This window comes from Trachemys scripta, chromosome 2 (genome assembly GCF_013100865.1).
Source record: "Trachemys scripta elegans isolate TJP31775 chromosome 2, CAS_Tse_1.0, whole genome shotgun sequence".
NCBI lineage: Eukaryota > Metazoa > Chordata > Testudines > Emydidae > Trachemys > Trachemys scripta.
In genome coordinates, this window is record NC_048299.1 from 59,407,921 (window position 1) to 59,424,850 (window position 16,930).

General features: G+C 43.0%; 1 protein-coding gene across 2 annotated transcripts in view; it reads right to left on the reverse strand.

Moving 5' to 3' along the window:
* C2H7orf31 (chromosome 2 C7orf31 homolog) overlaps positions 1–16,930 on the reverse strand; it is a 48,074-nt gene that overhangs the window by 24,900 nt on the left and 6,244 nt on the right. For both annotated transcript variants that reach the window (XM_034760656.1, XM_034760655.1), the window contains exons 3-4: positions 11,946–12,122; positions 7,461–7,532 (exon numbers count right to left, since the gene is read on the reverse strand). In XM_034760656.1, the coding sequence (XP_034616547.1) occupies positions 7,461–7,532; positions 11,946–12,122 (249 nt within the window). The remainder of the gene's footprint in view (positions 1–7,460; positions 7,533–11,945; positions 12,123–16,930) is intronic.

Here is a 16,930-nt window from a genome sequence, read left to right on the forward strand (position 1 = left end):
AGTAAATTTTAGGCTGACTATAAACTCCACGAACACACAAATATAAGTAAAAGTCGACAGTCCCATAACTATCATTCCTCTGTTATAAGTGTGAGTAAATAGGCACACTGTACTTTTCTTTACAGATTGCATTTAATATTCTGATAGAGGTGGTTAGTTTGAAGGACTATAACGTGTGACATACATATAAGGCCAAATTCGGTTCCTGGTTGCACCTGTGTAAATCTGTTACAATGCTTGTGAACTGTAGCATAAACCCAAAGCAACTCCAGTGAAGATACTGATGTAACTGGGACAGCCAAATTTGGCCCAATTACTATTCCCCTCCTGTCTCTTTTAATGGCATAGGCCCACATTTTCAAAAGTATCCACTAATTTTGAGTGCCTTCAGTGTTTGGTTCCCGAATTTGAGATTTGCATCTGAAGAAGTGAGGTTTTTTACCCACAAAAGCTTATGCCCAAATAAATCTGTTAGACTTTAATCGGACTCCTTGTTGTTTTTGAAAAATGAAGGCACCCCAAATTAGTGGACACTTCTGAAAATGTGAGGTTCAGGCTTTTTTGGCTGTTTATGTACTCAGGCCCTAAAAGCTTCTATAAAGTACGTTCTGCTATTGAAAGTGCAAGTTTACTGCTACTTTCTTACTACCTAGAGTTTAGATATTCCAATGTTGAGTGCTATAGAAACATCTACAAATAAATAATCCTCCCTCCCCAAAGCACATATGGGACTGAATCTCCTCTTGCTTACATGGCAGTAAATCAGAAATAGCTCCATTGAAGTCAGTGGAGTTACACTCATGTAAAACCAGTGCACCTGAAAGGAGAATCAAGCCCTATGCTGGTATTTACACAATTCCATCTGCCTGTGGCCAGAAAATTAATTTATCTAACTGAAGAGGTGAAAAACTAAATATAAGTATTAGTAGGATGAATAAACTTTTAAAAATTGCATTTGTGTAAATGCAGTTATTTCTATAACTGCTTAGATTCCAACGCAGGCACAGTGTCAGGCTCTGAGCTGTAATTACCAAGCATGTTCTGAAAATCCAAGTGATTACAAAAATAACAGTATGTAAATGATTGTCAGAATTTGACATTTGTTGAAGTCCTATGATCTCTGTAACTATCGCACATAAAAAGAAAAGCAATTATCTTTGTTCATTTTAGTGGAGGCATGAGTTAGCTTGTGATGAAATTTTGTGAGATATCACATCACACAGTGATTATACTGAGTGTTACTGTGTGACACAACCCTCTCCCCACATTCACGTTTAGTGATCAAAAGTGAAATGGCCTTAAAAACAGATCCATAACTGACCATGCTTTGCATTTAAAATATGAATCAGAACTAACAAGGAGATGAATTGTACAGGCTTCTCCAAACTTCTGTTAGTCTCAAAGGTGCCACAGGACCCTCTGTTCCTTTTCAGGGTTTTTTCCCTGCCCCAGAAGGACAGCCAATCATTAAAACCCTTATTTTCCCTTTTGAGATAATCTCTGATTCCTGTTAAACCTATGAATTGGAGAAGCCTGTACAATTCATCTCCTTGTTAGTTCTGATTCATATTTTAAATGCAAAGCATGGTCAGTTATGGATCTGTTTTTAAGGCCATTTCACTTTTGATCACTAAACGTGAATGTGGGGAGAGGGTTGTGTCACACAGTAACACTCAGTATAATCACTGTGTGATGTGATATCTCACAAAATTTCATCACAAGCTAACTCATGCCTCCACTAAAATGAACAAAGATAATTGCTTTTCTTTTTATGTGCGATAGTTACAGAGATCATAGGACTTCAACAAATGTCAAATTCTGACAATCATTTACATACTGTTATTTTTGTAATCACTTGGATTTTCAGAACATGCTTGGTAATTACAGCTCAGAGCCTGACACTGTGCCTGCGTTGGAATCTAAGCAGTTATAGAAATAACTGCATTTACACAAATGCAATTTTTAAAAGTTTATTCATCCTACTAATACTTATATTTAGTTTTTCACCTCTTCAGTTAGATAAATTAATTTTCTGGCCACAGGCAGATGGAATTGTGTAAATACCAGCATAGGGCTTGATTCTCCTTTCAGGTGCACTGGTTTTACATGAGTGTAACTCCACTGACTTCATTGGAGCTATTTCTGATTTACTGCCATGTAAGCAAGAGGAGATTCAGTCCCATATGTGCTTTGGGGAGGGAGGATTATTTATTTGTAGATGTTTCTATAGCACTCAACATTGGAATATCTAAACTCTAGGTAGTAAGAAAGTAGCAGTAAACTTGCACTTTCAATAGCAGAACGTACTTTATAGAAGCTTTTAGGGCCTGAGTACATAAACAGCCAAAAAAGCCTGAACCTCACATTTTCAGAAGTGTCCACTAATTTGGGGTGCCTTCATTTTTCAAAAACAACAAGGAGTCCGATTAAAGTCTAACAGATTTATTTGGGCATAAGCTTTTGTGGGTAAAAAACCTCACTTCTTCAGATGCAAATCTCAAATTCGGGAACCAAACACTGAAGGCACTCAAAATTAGTGGATACTTTTGAAAATGTGGGCCTATGCCATTAAAAGAGACAGGAGGGGAATAGTAATTGGGCCAAATTTGGCTGTCCCAGTTACATCAGTATCTTCACTGGAGTTGCTTTGGGTTTATGCTACAGTTCACAAGCATTGTAACAGATTTACACAGGTGCAACCAGGAACCGAATTTGGCCTTATATGTATGTCACACGTTATAGTCCTTCAAACTAACCACCTCTATCAGAATATTAAATGCAATCTGTAAAGAAAAGTACAGTGTGCCTATTTACTCACACTTATAACAGAGGAATGATAGTTATGGGACTGTCGACTTTTACTTATATTTGTGTGTTCGTGGAGTTTATAGTCAGCCTAAAATTTACTCTGATCTGAAATTTTTGTTTAAATTATTTCTCCTTTTTTATGTTATAAAAGTGCAGAACAGAAGTTTTGCTTTCAGATCGTATTAGATTGTATATGTCTTGGGATACCATATGTTTGTGTAATCCACTGGTCAGTGCATGTTATAGGTTCCCCTCCCTCTATGAGCAGGCCACAACAGCTATGGGTCTGTTACAGCCCCCAGCTACTGGGCCTGGCTCAAGCTGTAAAGACTCCACTTTTTAGCTCCAGAAGTCCTCAATTCAATCCCTGGTTGGTGAAGATGGATGCTGTCATGTGTGTACAGCAACGAGCATACGGGGGGCAATGAGCTAGTAGTAGCCACACCAATTTTTGTACATCAGGGCACAGACATGGTTTCTTTTCAGAGACAGTTAGTCTATTCAAAGTATTGGCTTTGCGTACTTTTGTACTTTTTGGAAACAATAATTCCTTCAGCTCCCTTCACTGTATGGTGCACAGTGGGGTGGTGGCTTAACAGTTCAGAAATACTACTGGGGGACACAGCTCGAAGGCAGCTTCTTGGGATGTCTCCCCCCAAACCCTCCCATGCACTTTGAGCACCTCTGTAGAAAATGGGCTGCCTGGAGGCAGTCAGCTGAGTATGGTAGGAAAGGGTCAGGTTGTGGTGGTGGGGGATGGACCTGAGGAATGGCCGCTCTAAGTGGTACATTCCACCACTCCTGCATACTAAGTCTGTGTGAAAAATCTAAATAGATTAGAAATGGCATTTACTCATCCTGCGCACTCAGTGACCCTTTGGGATGGATCACAGGTAATAACTGGCAGCCAATGGTGCGACAATTGCAAGCTTGTGAGGCTGACACTGGTGTGGGGGCAGGACCAGAGAGGAGTGTGGTTGGACATACCATTATCTAGTGAGTCCCGGATCACTGGCATGAGGAGAAGGATTTTCTACAAGGCCTAGATGGATTTTTGTGGCCCCACCCGTTGCACAGAATCCCTTGGATTGGGAGGGTAAATGTGGGTCTCTGGTGGCACATCAAAGCTCCCGCGAGGGGCTGATTACCTTGTTCTCCTCTGTATGTTTTTTAACTGGGAGGAAAGATATGGCCCAGTGTTCATTCATTTTGAAAGGCAGTTCCTGTATATGCAAAGCCATTCATTGTCATGCAAAACTACATAAGGATTTGTAGTTATGACAAATGCACAGTAATCCCAATATGGTATATGACATCTAGTTACTGCAAATGCACAGTGACTCATTTTCCATGAGAGACTGTAATGGCTCAAAAGAGCCATCACAAACTATAATGTCAATACACCGAGTATTAAGAGCTCCCTAGTAAGTCTTCAGAGCAGCACTCAGCCAGTGGTTTTCAACACAGATTTCGCAAGGCTATCACCATTTCACAGTTTGATACCGCAGGGAGAGTACTGAAAGTTACATAAATGTCTTTGCTCTGAAAGACCTGCGAGTATGAATGTGACAAATTTTCTAGGCATTTTAAAAAAGATCCGCTCTTTCTTTACAACATAAAAAAAAATTCTTTCAAGGATGAAATATGAGTAAATATGGTCTTATGGAAACGATGAACAGAGACTGAAATATTAAAAAGAGCATAGAAACATCGGAAGCCTTCTCTTTCAGGTTACATTTTAATTTTAAAAATAATTAAGAAAATTTATCAATGCACTCTCAACTAAAACATCCCTGGGCCACGGCAGCGTTCTATTCAGTATGCACTGGGCCAGACAGCGATCTGTCCCTGTGGCAACATGCCTCCTCCCCTCACCTAGCCTGCCTAAAGCAGTCCCTGGAAAGAGGTCATGGGCCAACAAGCATGCAGAGTGGGGCTAGTACACTAAGGGGAGCAACTTCACTGCCTGCACTTGGGGTGGGCCAGAATAGGAACGACTGAATTTGGGATTATGAGGATACAGTGGAAGAGGTGGAAGAAGCTGTTGCCTGAGTAGCTGTTCTGTGCCTTGGGTTGGGGATGGATTTCACTCCACAACCCTTCCATACTTCACCTGTTGTCCCAGCCTGTATGCAGGCAGAGTGAATTCTCTCCAATAAGAATTACAATTTACAAGGCATTCATCTGGCCATCAAAATATAAGGGGCCAAATCCTTGCCTGGTGTCATTCTCGTGAAATCAATGAAGTTACATCAGAAATGGATTAGGCCCACGAAGTGTAAAATAAAACCAAGTCAGCTGGCTGAACATTCAGGGCCAGCTCTGGCTTTTTTGCCGCCCCAGGCAAAAAAGCCGCCGGCCGCCCTCCCCGCCCCCCGCGGGGGGGGGGGGGGGGGGGGGCGGCCGGGGCCCCGGGGGGGGGGGGGGGCCGCCCCCCCCCCCGCGGCCGGGGGGAGGGGGGCCAGAGCCCTGGGAGGAGGGCGGTGAGCCCCGGCGGGGGCTCCGCTCTCCCCCCGGTGGCCGGGGGGGAGGGCGGCCAGAGTGCCGGGGGGAGGGCGGCAAGCCCGGCCGGGGCCCCACTCTCCCCGGGGGCCGGAGCGCCGCGCCGCCCCCCTCCAGGTGCCGCCCCAAGCACAAGCTTGGTGGGCTGGTGCCTGGAGCCGGCCCTGTGAACATTCCAGGTGAATGAGAGGCGATCTGAAACCCACCCAAAGAAAAAGACTGAGTTAAAGATGAAACTCTTATTTATCTTTAATCCACTAGGCCTGATCCTGCATTTCTTGCATATCTGCTGGGGTATAGTGCAAAGGTTGGCAGGGCTGAGCTCAGTGTGCATAGATACTTGTATTAAACCAGTATCCAAATGCACCAGCAATTACAAAACCCCACACTAAGGACAAATCCTTGTCACTTGTGCAAAGCTCAAGAAAACATGCTGTGTGTGTGTGTGAGGGGGGTTAATACGCAGAACTTGTAAGGTAAGATTTCTCCTCACGACCTGCAGTCACAGTTCACAAGAGCTGCACAGCCAATGCCTCTAGGCTGCATTATCGGTCAAGGCCCAGTAAAGGTGGGCTTTGGCCAACACACACTTTCAGTTTACCAAACCCACCCTCCCTTGGCCTACTTTCAAGTCCCTGTTGCGTGGTGCTATGGAGGCAGCCAGCACATAGTGCTACACCCTGGGGCATAGGGCTGCAGATTCACCTTTTGTAGCTTCTTTGTGGCCTGTCTTCACCCTCACACAGCAGAGCTGGGGTAGTTCTGCTGCCTTTCCAGCCCTCATGGGCTCACACAAAATGCCCAAGGGGGTAGCATACTTTGGAATTTGGCAGGCATTATAGATGGGAAAGGAGGGTTGCTTGCCACCTGGCTGGCTTTTAATCAGCCTAGCTGGTTTTTGTACTGCATTGCCAGTGAAAAGATTTAGTGTGCTCCCCCCCCGCCCCTTGGGACCAGCATTCCCTGTTCGCTACAGGCACATGTGGCCGTGCAGTGGTTTTGCAACTACTGCACATCACTTGGCTGGGAGCACAGCTGGCACCTGCCTCTGTGTGCTGACCCCTCAACCTGCTGAGCCATAGCAGCTCCTCCTGGCATTGCGGACCAGGAAGCAAGACGGACTGAGGCTCATCATCAGGGAGGGATAAGGAACAGAGGCTCCTGAGAGGGGACAGTAGTGGGGCTCCCTCAAGAACTGAAGCTTCTGTGAGTGGGCGGGTGTAGAAGCTCATGCGGGCAGAGGAACGGGTTCCTGTGTGTCTCGGTGACCAAAGAGAGGGCTGTGACCATAGGTGTGGTGGTAATAATTAGCTACTGTTGGCACTAGGACCCTTTTTGTTGTTGGTGGTGGCATGGCCAGTTTTTCGGAATCTCGGAGATGGCAACCCTGCTGAGGAAGGGGTGAGGGTGAATCACACACTGTTCCCCTGGTTATTTGGCCTGTGGGGGGAAGTTAATACAGCCTTAGCCCTAACTACATAACTAAGCATATAGGATATGCAGCACTGCTAAGTTAATGTTGTTGTGAGGACCTTAACTTGTTCATTTCCTGACTTTTGAGTGTTTAAACTCATAACTACTGTTACATTAACCTAAACATTTTGGGTTTTGAGCTGCAAGTTTCAGTGTTTTGATGGTGCCATCTCGTGGCAAACCGGTGTATTGCAGATTTAACCGGCAGCATTCAATCTCAAGGAAACCAGCTACTCTTTTAAATCGTAGCAGTGAAAAAAAGGAAATAGTATCTTAGTCAAACCTCCTCTTAAAATACACCTAAAGATACCAGAGAAAACTTTAATATGATGCACCCACGATGTCATGGTTAGCTCAGTGCTATTCTCTGCTAATCGGGACTCCGCCTAGTAGGAGAGAATATTTCTGAGTGACACCGGTTGACAAATCAATAAAACCAATTCAAATCTCATTGCTTAAGAGTTACTAAATTGAGTGGGGCACCGATACCTCATTCTGAACTTCCTTCCAAACTGTGTGTGTTTTCTGTAGTCACTGACCAACCACATTTTATACAAAGGTCATATTTCATTATAAACATTAATCCACAAGGTCATTAAGGAGGAATGAATATTTAGCTTGTCATTACATTTGCCACACTAAATAAATTATCTGGTCTATGCTGTAATTAAACTTACAGCTCATCATTCATACGGACATCACTTTTTTTCATTTGTGTTACATCATAATACTGTTCAATGGGAAGACCTCTGCATAAAGAGAGAGAAAGACAAAAAAAACACAGAACAACATTTTACTTATTGGTTATAAAAATCCCAGGAAACACATACTGATTTTTTTTCTTGTAAGAAATGTAGACATGGTATGTAATTTTTGCCTGCAGTCCACAGACTGCCCTTACCACCAAATTCAGAGATACTGAAATGTAGATATTTACTATCACTCAGACCTTAACATTTAAGTTACACAGGGCCTGATTTTCAGAAGCGTCAAGTACTTTTGCCAATGATTGCAATGGGCACAGGATCAAGCCCTTAGAGCCTGATCCTATGAGGGGTTGAGTGTTTCATAGAAGATGCCAAGCACCCTCTACTCCCATTGAAGTCAATGGACTGGCAGAGTCAGACGCAGTGCCGTAATGAGGGCGAGGCGAGTGAGGCACTTGCCTCGGGCACGGAAGGTGAGGGGCGCAGAAAATCTCTCCTTCGGCAGGTTCTTCCCTCCGAGAGGGACTGAAGGACCCACCGCCAAATTGCCGTTGGTCGTCGGCAAGGGAGAGGGGCGGCACGTCCGGCTCTTCGGCGGCGGGTCCCTCAGTCCCTCTCAGAGGGAAGAACCTGCCGCCGAATTGCCACCGAAGGGCTGGACATGCCGCCCCTGTCCCTTGCCTCGGGCGCAAAAATCCCTAGTTACGTCTCTGGTCAGACGCTTAGTGTGCAGAAAAATGGGACCTTTCTCAGTGGTCTTTGTTGCTGCTGAAAAGACACATGACCTCTGAGTGAGATGACAGCATCTTAGCTGCCTCTGATGGAACAGATGTTGGTTATCAGCAGCTAGCATGGGGCCGGACAGAGAAAAGTAGAGCAAGAGGGACAGCCAAACTGAAGACCATACAGTCAGAGTAACCAATTTTAACTGGTAATGTTACCCCTGGAGTTAGAACAGCCTTGGGGCTTCTGACCTCCACCTGCAAAGGCTAAGCTTGCATAGAAGAAGAGGAGACATGGCCTGGAAGAAGAGAGAGGAAAATGTTGGTTCAGAATAGCAGGGCATGTGTTGGTGTGTTCTGCTTGGCTTAATATGGTGTTTGGGGTTGTTGGAAAGTAGACAATCATCTCTTCATGCAGTGTTGTTGTAGCCATGTTGATCTCAGGATATTAGAGGGACAAGGTGGGTGAGGTAATATCTCTTATTAGAAGTTTGTCCTATAAAAGCTATTACCTCACTCACCTTGTCTTGCCAGTAATCTCTCCATGACATTCAGAGTGCTCTGCACTCTCTCTTTTTTTGCCAAAGCCAATCTGGATTGGGTCACTGCCTTCCTTCTTTCCATTTAGCAGCCACTGCTGACACCTGACTTCTGTTTCAGAGGCCAGGATGATACTCCCGTCAGGCAATGCTTTCAAACTATTCAGTGGACTACCTCACATGCAGGGGACTAGTCTTACGGAGTAGTGATACTTGCATTAGCCGTCCCACCCGCCCACCTACCTACAAGTCTTTTCTGATAATTGGCCAAGTTGCACTCAGTGTCCTGGGATATGTTAGACTTGAACACAGATCTCAATGAGAACACCACACATAAACTATCTCCATGATGTGAATTCTGTTTTCAACTTTACAATAAAAATGTTATGATGACCTGGAATTTTTATTTTGTGTCTTACTTACACTTGAAAAGTATTATGCTGCAAAGATGCATCTTTAGATACACATAGCCTTTGTAACTATTCCAGCTGAGTGGAAAAAATCAGTAAATGAGATATGGTGTTAGGGATCAGAATAACCTTTGGTTCAATGCATCTGCAGGGAGTCATTAGTTTTGTCTATAGAGGGAGACATCTTGGCTTCCTATGCATTTTGTGTCAGTTGACAACTGAACATTTTGTATTGGAAACTGCATCCCCCAGCACTAAGAGGATAAATAATTGTAAATAATGCAATGCTTCTGAAATATGGTCTTCCCTATATTATTAATGCACACTGACATCTGCTGGGGAAAACTGCACATTACCTCAGTTCTTTTTCCACATAAAACCAGCTCTGCCAATACATAGTTTCTCAGAAACTTAAATCTTCCTTAAAAAGGTATGCTCCATTTCACACATCAACTTCATTATAAGGAACCACCCAGAATATTTAAAAGCCAGAGATCTGCTAGACAGGAGTGTGTTGGAAAAATACTTTTCCACTTTTTATACTTCATAAACTTTCTATTGAAATTTTATAAATTGGGTTGGGAAAATGTACTTCCCCATCAGTAGACCAAACAAATGTATAGGAGATACCAAAGTAGAAGTATACTTGTTTACAAAAACAAACAAGTAAACCAACCCCTAAATGTAGGATTAAAAAAAAAAATCAAGTACTTTTATATAGGGCTCACGAACAGACAACAGCTCCAGTAGCAAACTCAGCTACCTCAGTAGTTATAATTTCGCTTGGTATTTTAAATACAAGAGAGGGTGTGTGTGTGTGTGTGTGTGTGTGTGTGTGTGTGTTCCCCCACCATGGGCACAGTCACAGATTTCTAAAGTGCTTCCCTTGCATCTTTACTACTTTCTGCTTTCTGATCCAGACTAAATTGTACTGTAATAAGTACTTAATACACTTCTAACCTGCCCTCCTGGTAAATTTAATTGGAATCAACCTGCTAAGGTAGCTGCAAAGGGATGCTGCTTCAACAGCCAGAAACTAATACTCTTGGCCCCTACAATGTGGAGAAGGATATATATAAAAGGACATAAATAAAACTTTCCAGGCAATGTAGAATTAACCTTTAGGTTTCATTGCTTCTCTGTTTGGGTAGCGAAATGAATGTTTAGGGAGAATTTTTCAATCTGAGGGCCAATCCTCAGATATATTGTAGCTCTGCTGGGCATCTGGGGGCTACTTGGGCTCCTCCTGTAATTCAGAGCAACCTTGGGGCCGCTCTAATAGCACCTGTAGTTATGGCCCCCAAGGGGCCATTGAACTGGCCTACAATCACCAGATCTCCTTCCACCTTGGTACGTTCCTGAAACACCTCTTATGCTGGAGGCTAAGAGCAGGTGGCTATGCTGACCAGTTTACTGTTAAAGCTAGTCTTCTGTCCCCCTTCCACCACCAGAGTGGAACAGAATGGGAGGAAGCACAGGCCAGGATCTAGCCCAGCGAGTCTATACACTGAATAAGTCTAGGACTTATATATTTTAAAAAAATCCAAGAGCAATAAAAATTCTTGTCCCGAGTCATTCCAAGGACCTGTCACCATAAAGTCAATTTCTATAAGGAAAACTGATTCCATGATGGGGGGACAGGACAATGGCTTTGTCTCCTCTTTGTCCTCCCCACCTCATTTAGCAGAGAGTAGCACCACTGAACATTACTTCATAATTCCTTTACAAAAGGGTTGAGATCTCTGAAGTCATATCTGTTTGCCTAGGCTCCTCAGCTGGTGCTGCAGACCCAGAAAGTCAGTGAGATATTCAGCGTGGATAATGCAGTTTACTTATCTTGGGTTTAGTAGGATTTTCAGAGATTTTTCTTTTTCCTCTGTTTTGGAGTAGGATGAACCTAGTGCTACTTGTGGTGGAGGCACTAAGGTCAATGAACTTCACCACACACTTCTTGGAGGTTATGCAATCTTTGGAGACACCTGTGATCTCTCTATCTCCTTTGCATTGCACACACATATACCTGTAGGAAATTACCTTTTAGAATGATAGGAAGGATAGTCTGGGAGAGCCAAGGGAATGCACCACTAAATATTCTAAGCCTTGTTCAATTTGACTAGGCAGGGCTGAATGGCAGTTTTCAGATAAAGCTAATGGGCCACATTCTGGCAGTGCAAAGCAGCCAGAAAGCCAGCTTCCCCAGCTACCTGGGCACTCATTTTGCATAAAGGGGAATTCCTGTATGGTGAAGAGCAGTGTAGAATTCTCTCCCCTCTCAGCCCTGGGTGCGGAAGGCATGCCCTGTCTATCCTTGATCCCAAAATGGCTTCTGGGGTTGGGAGAAGTTGGGTGTAAGTCGGAGCAGCCTTCAGAAAAATGCCAAGAGCCTACAGTTCCCATTAGCTTCAGCGGGATTTGTGGATGCTGAACACTTCTGAAAAATCAGGCCATGAGTGAGACTTATCTAATGTCACAGAGGAAGTTTAGGACAATAGCTAATAAATACTACACCATTACCGAACGATAGGAAAAAATAAACTAAATGAAGAGATTCAAAGCGCCAAGAGTTTCAGTAAATGATAATGGGCAGTACAACTCAGGCACACTACAGGTTAGAGCATTGTCCAAAGTGGGGATAACTTAAAGTCTATCTCCAGAATGCAAATTGTCTACACAGTTCAATCTGCATTGCTGTCCAGACTGTCCAAATATATTGCATTCCATTAGCTGTTTCTAGGTTACAATACTTCAACAAATCGGAATGTATGAAGCATTCAACTAATCTACCTGGGCCAGGAATCTCCACCATAACCATAATGTTGATGTCCTTTAGCAAACAAACAAGGAGGCTCATTCTTTGGTCTATGATCTTCTGGCAATGAAACCGGTGCAATTCCTCCATATTCTCTTTCGGTTCCCCACGGAAGCCTGCACCATTGAAGTGAATCTCTTAACTCCTCATATCTGAAACAAAAAAATAATATTCTTAAACAGCAGCAGCTTTTTGACCTAAGCTGTCATAATGAGCCTGCTCCAGTTGGGAGCAGAAGCAAGTCCAGTATATTTTGATTGGCTGGAGGAAGAAGATAGGTGAATGCATATGCCAATATGCTGCATGCATGTCTGACCTCCTGCAATATACATTGAGTGTATGAGCTGCTGAAACATGGATCACCTGCCTTGTCCTCTAGGTGCTAAATGCCACTACACAAACTCATATGCTGATGGATTTTCAAAGAGCCAAATGGTAGCAAGGGATCTAATTCTCATTGACTGTACAAATTACGTGCCTAAGTACAATTGTGCTTTTGAAAATCTTCCCTGACATCTCTAGAGAGTGGGTGAGAGATGCCACTCTTTAGAACCTGCAGCCCACCAGGGCATACAAGCTCTATCAGATATGTTACAAGTTTCTGCGAACAGTTGAATAGTTCCAGCATAATTCAGTGTGTCTATATCACCAACAGTTCTGTAGTACTATGTGTGTTGTTTACTTCACTTGTTTCATGAAGATGAGCACCAAGCGGAGTGAACATTTTACACACTTCCTTTTCCTCTTGTTTTTTTTCCATCTGGCAGGAATTTCCCAGGTAATAATGCAGGCATAAAGCCTATCCTATCATTCTTACTGAGGGGGAGAGAGGCTGGAAAAACGTAGACTCAGTTTCCCTCAGGTATGGAGGTTTCCTCCAAAACCTCTCTATTGAACAGACCCATAAAAATACTTCTAAAATTGCAGCAACAAACAAATGTGTGTACTGGCCCTGCGAGTAGGAGTCCAGAGATCCCTCCCAAACTCAAAAATGATTAGCTGTACTGCTGTGCTAAGGACCAGCCATCTTCATCTTTTGAGTTTATGTTACGTCCAGTTGGCAGGGCAAAGGACTCGGAACCAGGTCTCCGGGATCCTATTTACTGCCCTGTTGCTAACGAGGTGGACATGATTCTTCTCTCACGAAGGCTGTGTCTACATTACAGACTTCTGCTGGCATAGCTATGTCAGTCAGGGGTGTAACTGTGACCAAGGTGGATTGATTCAAATCAAAGCAATTTAAATCATGATTACATCACCAAATAGAAAGCCTGGATTTAAATCAACTTTTCCATTTGTACTTCAGTTATTTTCTAAAGACTGCTGCACTCTCACTGGTTGATATAACCATTAAAACATGTTGATTTACAACTAAATATAAGCTTTACATTAGATTTTGTACATGTTTTTGCTGCCTAGGAGGGTACACGATAACAATATACATTTATTTAAGCAATTATATAACTTAATATGTTCAGATTCTTAACTGTACATTTTAGTATGTTAGAAAATGGTGAATGATATATTGCTTATTTACTAGATAATTAATTTTTTGCTCAGGATTTGTGTCAAGCTGCATTAGGGTGGTAACTGGAATTTAATTAAACACAAACAACAGCACAGAAAACTTATTTTTATTAAACAACCGGAACTATTTTGGATACATGAACTTCTCTTATCAAAACATGTTTCACTTTAACGAGTAATTGTTTTATTAAACAGAGGGATTAACTGTAGTCAGTGAATAAAACTGATTATTTTGTGTCAGCTTGGGAAATTTTCAAATATGCCTAAGGGAAAGGGACTGGAGCGTAAATTCCTACTTGTCTGCGGGAATGTCCACTGCAATAAAAATCCTGCAGCACCAAGTGTCAGAGCCCAGACAATTGACTCGAACACATGGTGCTTGGGCTGTGGGGCTAGACATTGCAGTGTAGCTGTTCAGGCTCGGGCTGGAGCCCAGGCTCTGAGAGACCTACCCTGCGCACAGGGTTTCAGAGCATGGGCTCCAGCCCGAGCCTGAACGTCTACACTACAATTTTCAGCTGTGCAGCCCAAGCACCATGAGCCCGAGTCAGCTGACCCAGGCCAGTTGCAGCCATGCCTGTTATTGCAGTGTAGATGTATCCTAAGTCTCTGGACCATGAGACAGTCTCGTAAGTTACTTAGGCTGTCCTACTGTGCCATATTTATAAAACTTGGTCTCAAAAGTTGGATTTTTCCCCTGATTCTTTCTTTTCGTAGAAAGGCAGCCTTTAAATCAAAGTTGTGAACAGAGGCTCATAGATTCAGCATATTTATTTTTATTTAAATGATTTAAGAGATTAGAATAAGTTTAGGCCTAACCTATTTTGTGTTAAATTTAATGCCATTTTAAGCAGGTTTATTTTTTCAAGAGAAAAACTTCTTATAATTTAAATAACAAAATAAGAAAAAACAATTTAAATGTAAGAAATCTGATTTTTTACATTTTTTCAAGAAAAATAATTGATTTTTATCCACCCTGATTGTGACTGGCAACGCTGGCAAAAGCCTCTACCGTAGATGTAGTTATACTGGCAAAGATGCCCTTTTGTCAGTATATCTTATTTCATTTGGGGAGGTGTTGGGGAAGGGAAGCTAGAATAAACTATGCTGGCAAAAGCAGAGTTTTGCTGGTATAAGCTTTGTTCACACTAGCAGCACTTTGCTGGTATGGTATACTGAAGCAGTATACCAGAAAACGCTCCTAGTGTGGACCTGGTCATAAACTGGTATGATTCAGAAATAACTTCACTAAAATCACTGGAGTTACACCAGTGAGAATGACAGGAGAAACAGGCCAATTATTATGTAACTTTCAGTATCTCACTTAATCTTGATGTGCCTTGGTTTGTCCACCTGTAAAACAGGTAATAATAATCCTGATTTAACTCAGAGCTTATTTATAAGGCTTAAGTAACTAATGTTTATAAATTATGTTGCAATCTTCTGATGAAGAGCACCATAGAAGTAGTAAGAACACAGTATTCTTATTTGTTGATGGAATAAAATACACAAACACGGGGTGAGTAAAAAGCAATCAGTGCTTCACCGAAGTGGAAAATACATGCAAAGAGTTTTTAAACAGCTCAGCACTCCCAAATAAAGAAATTGTAAGTGCTTTCCAAGGAGAACTGATATTGTTCCCAAAGTACACAGGATCACAGTGAAACCACAGAAAGTTCAGTAGGGCATACGGTACCTTGTAATATAAGGGCCAAATTGCCCTCTTGCACATTTAAACTAGGAGGAGGCTTTGAGGGAGAAAAATCTCTACAAGGATTTTCTTGCAGAAATTCCCTCAAATCATCCAATTAGGAAAGGCCACAGGGTGCTGACTGTAACCCTGGAAGATTCCTAGGCATCTATATAGATCCCGTCAGGGTGGAGATCTCCCTGAAGGTTAGAAGCCAGATATCAAATCATTGTGTATGCTGGCCATGTCAGTAGGTGGTAAACTGAACCCAAAGGAAACATTAATGAATCATTCATGCTGACTTCTATCTACCTGTTACTAAGATGCAGAACAACCACTTAACCCGAGACAGAAAAGACAAACATTGCTCACAAAGGTACATACATCTGATTGCCCACCGAAACCAAAGAGGGCTTTGTTAAGCTTCTGTTTATGGTCTTTCACACAAAGGAACAGTTATAGTCAATATCAATCCTATTGGATTACGGTTTTCAAGGACACAAACAAAACTGTGTCTCTGCAAGAGAATATCAAACTAAAACTATACTGGACAAACTGTTAAAAAGATGTAGAGTAGGAAACAATCCTGCACCAGCACAGAAATGAACTAGATGGCTTAACAGGGATTTTCCCTCCTTAACTTCAATGATTCTAGAATTATATTAAATTCTGATTGTCAAGTTCTGGAAGAGTAACACTTAGAACTAAAAACGACGTTCCTTGCGTTTGATCAAATGAAGTTGCCAAGTCAGCCATCAGTTTACTAGTGCATCCTTTATTTAAACTGTATTTTTGCCTGCAAATTTTTCTTGTTTTGTGGCGCTCATGCCAACAGTGTATGAAAATTGGGCTATAGGATGTGAGCTCATCAGATCTCATAAACAAAACCGGTTCTGACTTGCTCCGTACTTGAAACTGAGATCTCCAAGGGAAACCCAAGTGCTGCAGGAAGCTGTGTTGGGGGTGAGTCTGTCTGGGGTATGATTAGGGCCCCAGCCTTGGGTGTCACTCACACTGATTTCTAATTCAGTGGGCATGACTCTCCGGTGCTGTGTGCCTTGCATCATCATTTACACCAGTATAAATCAGAATGACAGCCTTTTATGTCCAATTTGCACTGGTGAAAGGGAGTGGCGAATCAGTCCCAGTGGGTGTGCAAAACAAATGTAACTTACACACTGAGTGGCATATGAGGGGCATATGCATTATGATCCAATTTGTGCTTTAATCTGAAAATCAAGAGGCGTATGTAAGAGCAATCAGAGCCCCCGCACTTTTATGCCTGCACCAGATCCAACACTCCTATTGTACATCCACATGGCCTGATTTTGGGGGTCAGCTGTTCTCAGTGCAGAACCTGAGGAGGGTGGAATAAAGTAGCAGGCATCCTGTGGAAGAAATAGTATGTGACCACGTAAGTAAAGACTCCTCATCCCAGCTCCTCCCCCAGGCACCTTCCCCAGCCAATTTCAATCTCCTCAGCCAATTTCAGTCTTTGGCTTGCTCCCAGTCCCACTCTCCTTTTCCCAGTCTCTCCACACCGCCCCACCTCCTCATCTGATTTCAGTCTCCCCCACCCCACAGTGGTTACCAGTCCCTGTTCCCCCCTCACGGGCTGTCAGTCCTTGTCTTCCTTCCCTCAGCCCCTTGTAGCTCCCAGCCCAATTCTTCTCCCTGTGCTGTGCTGCCCCTCCACCTCCCCTGGTGGTCTCTGCATCCGATTCAGGCTACTTTGGTGCCAGA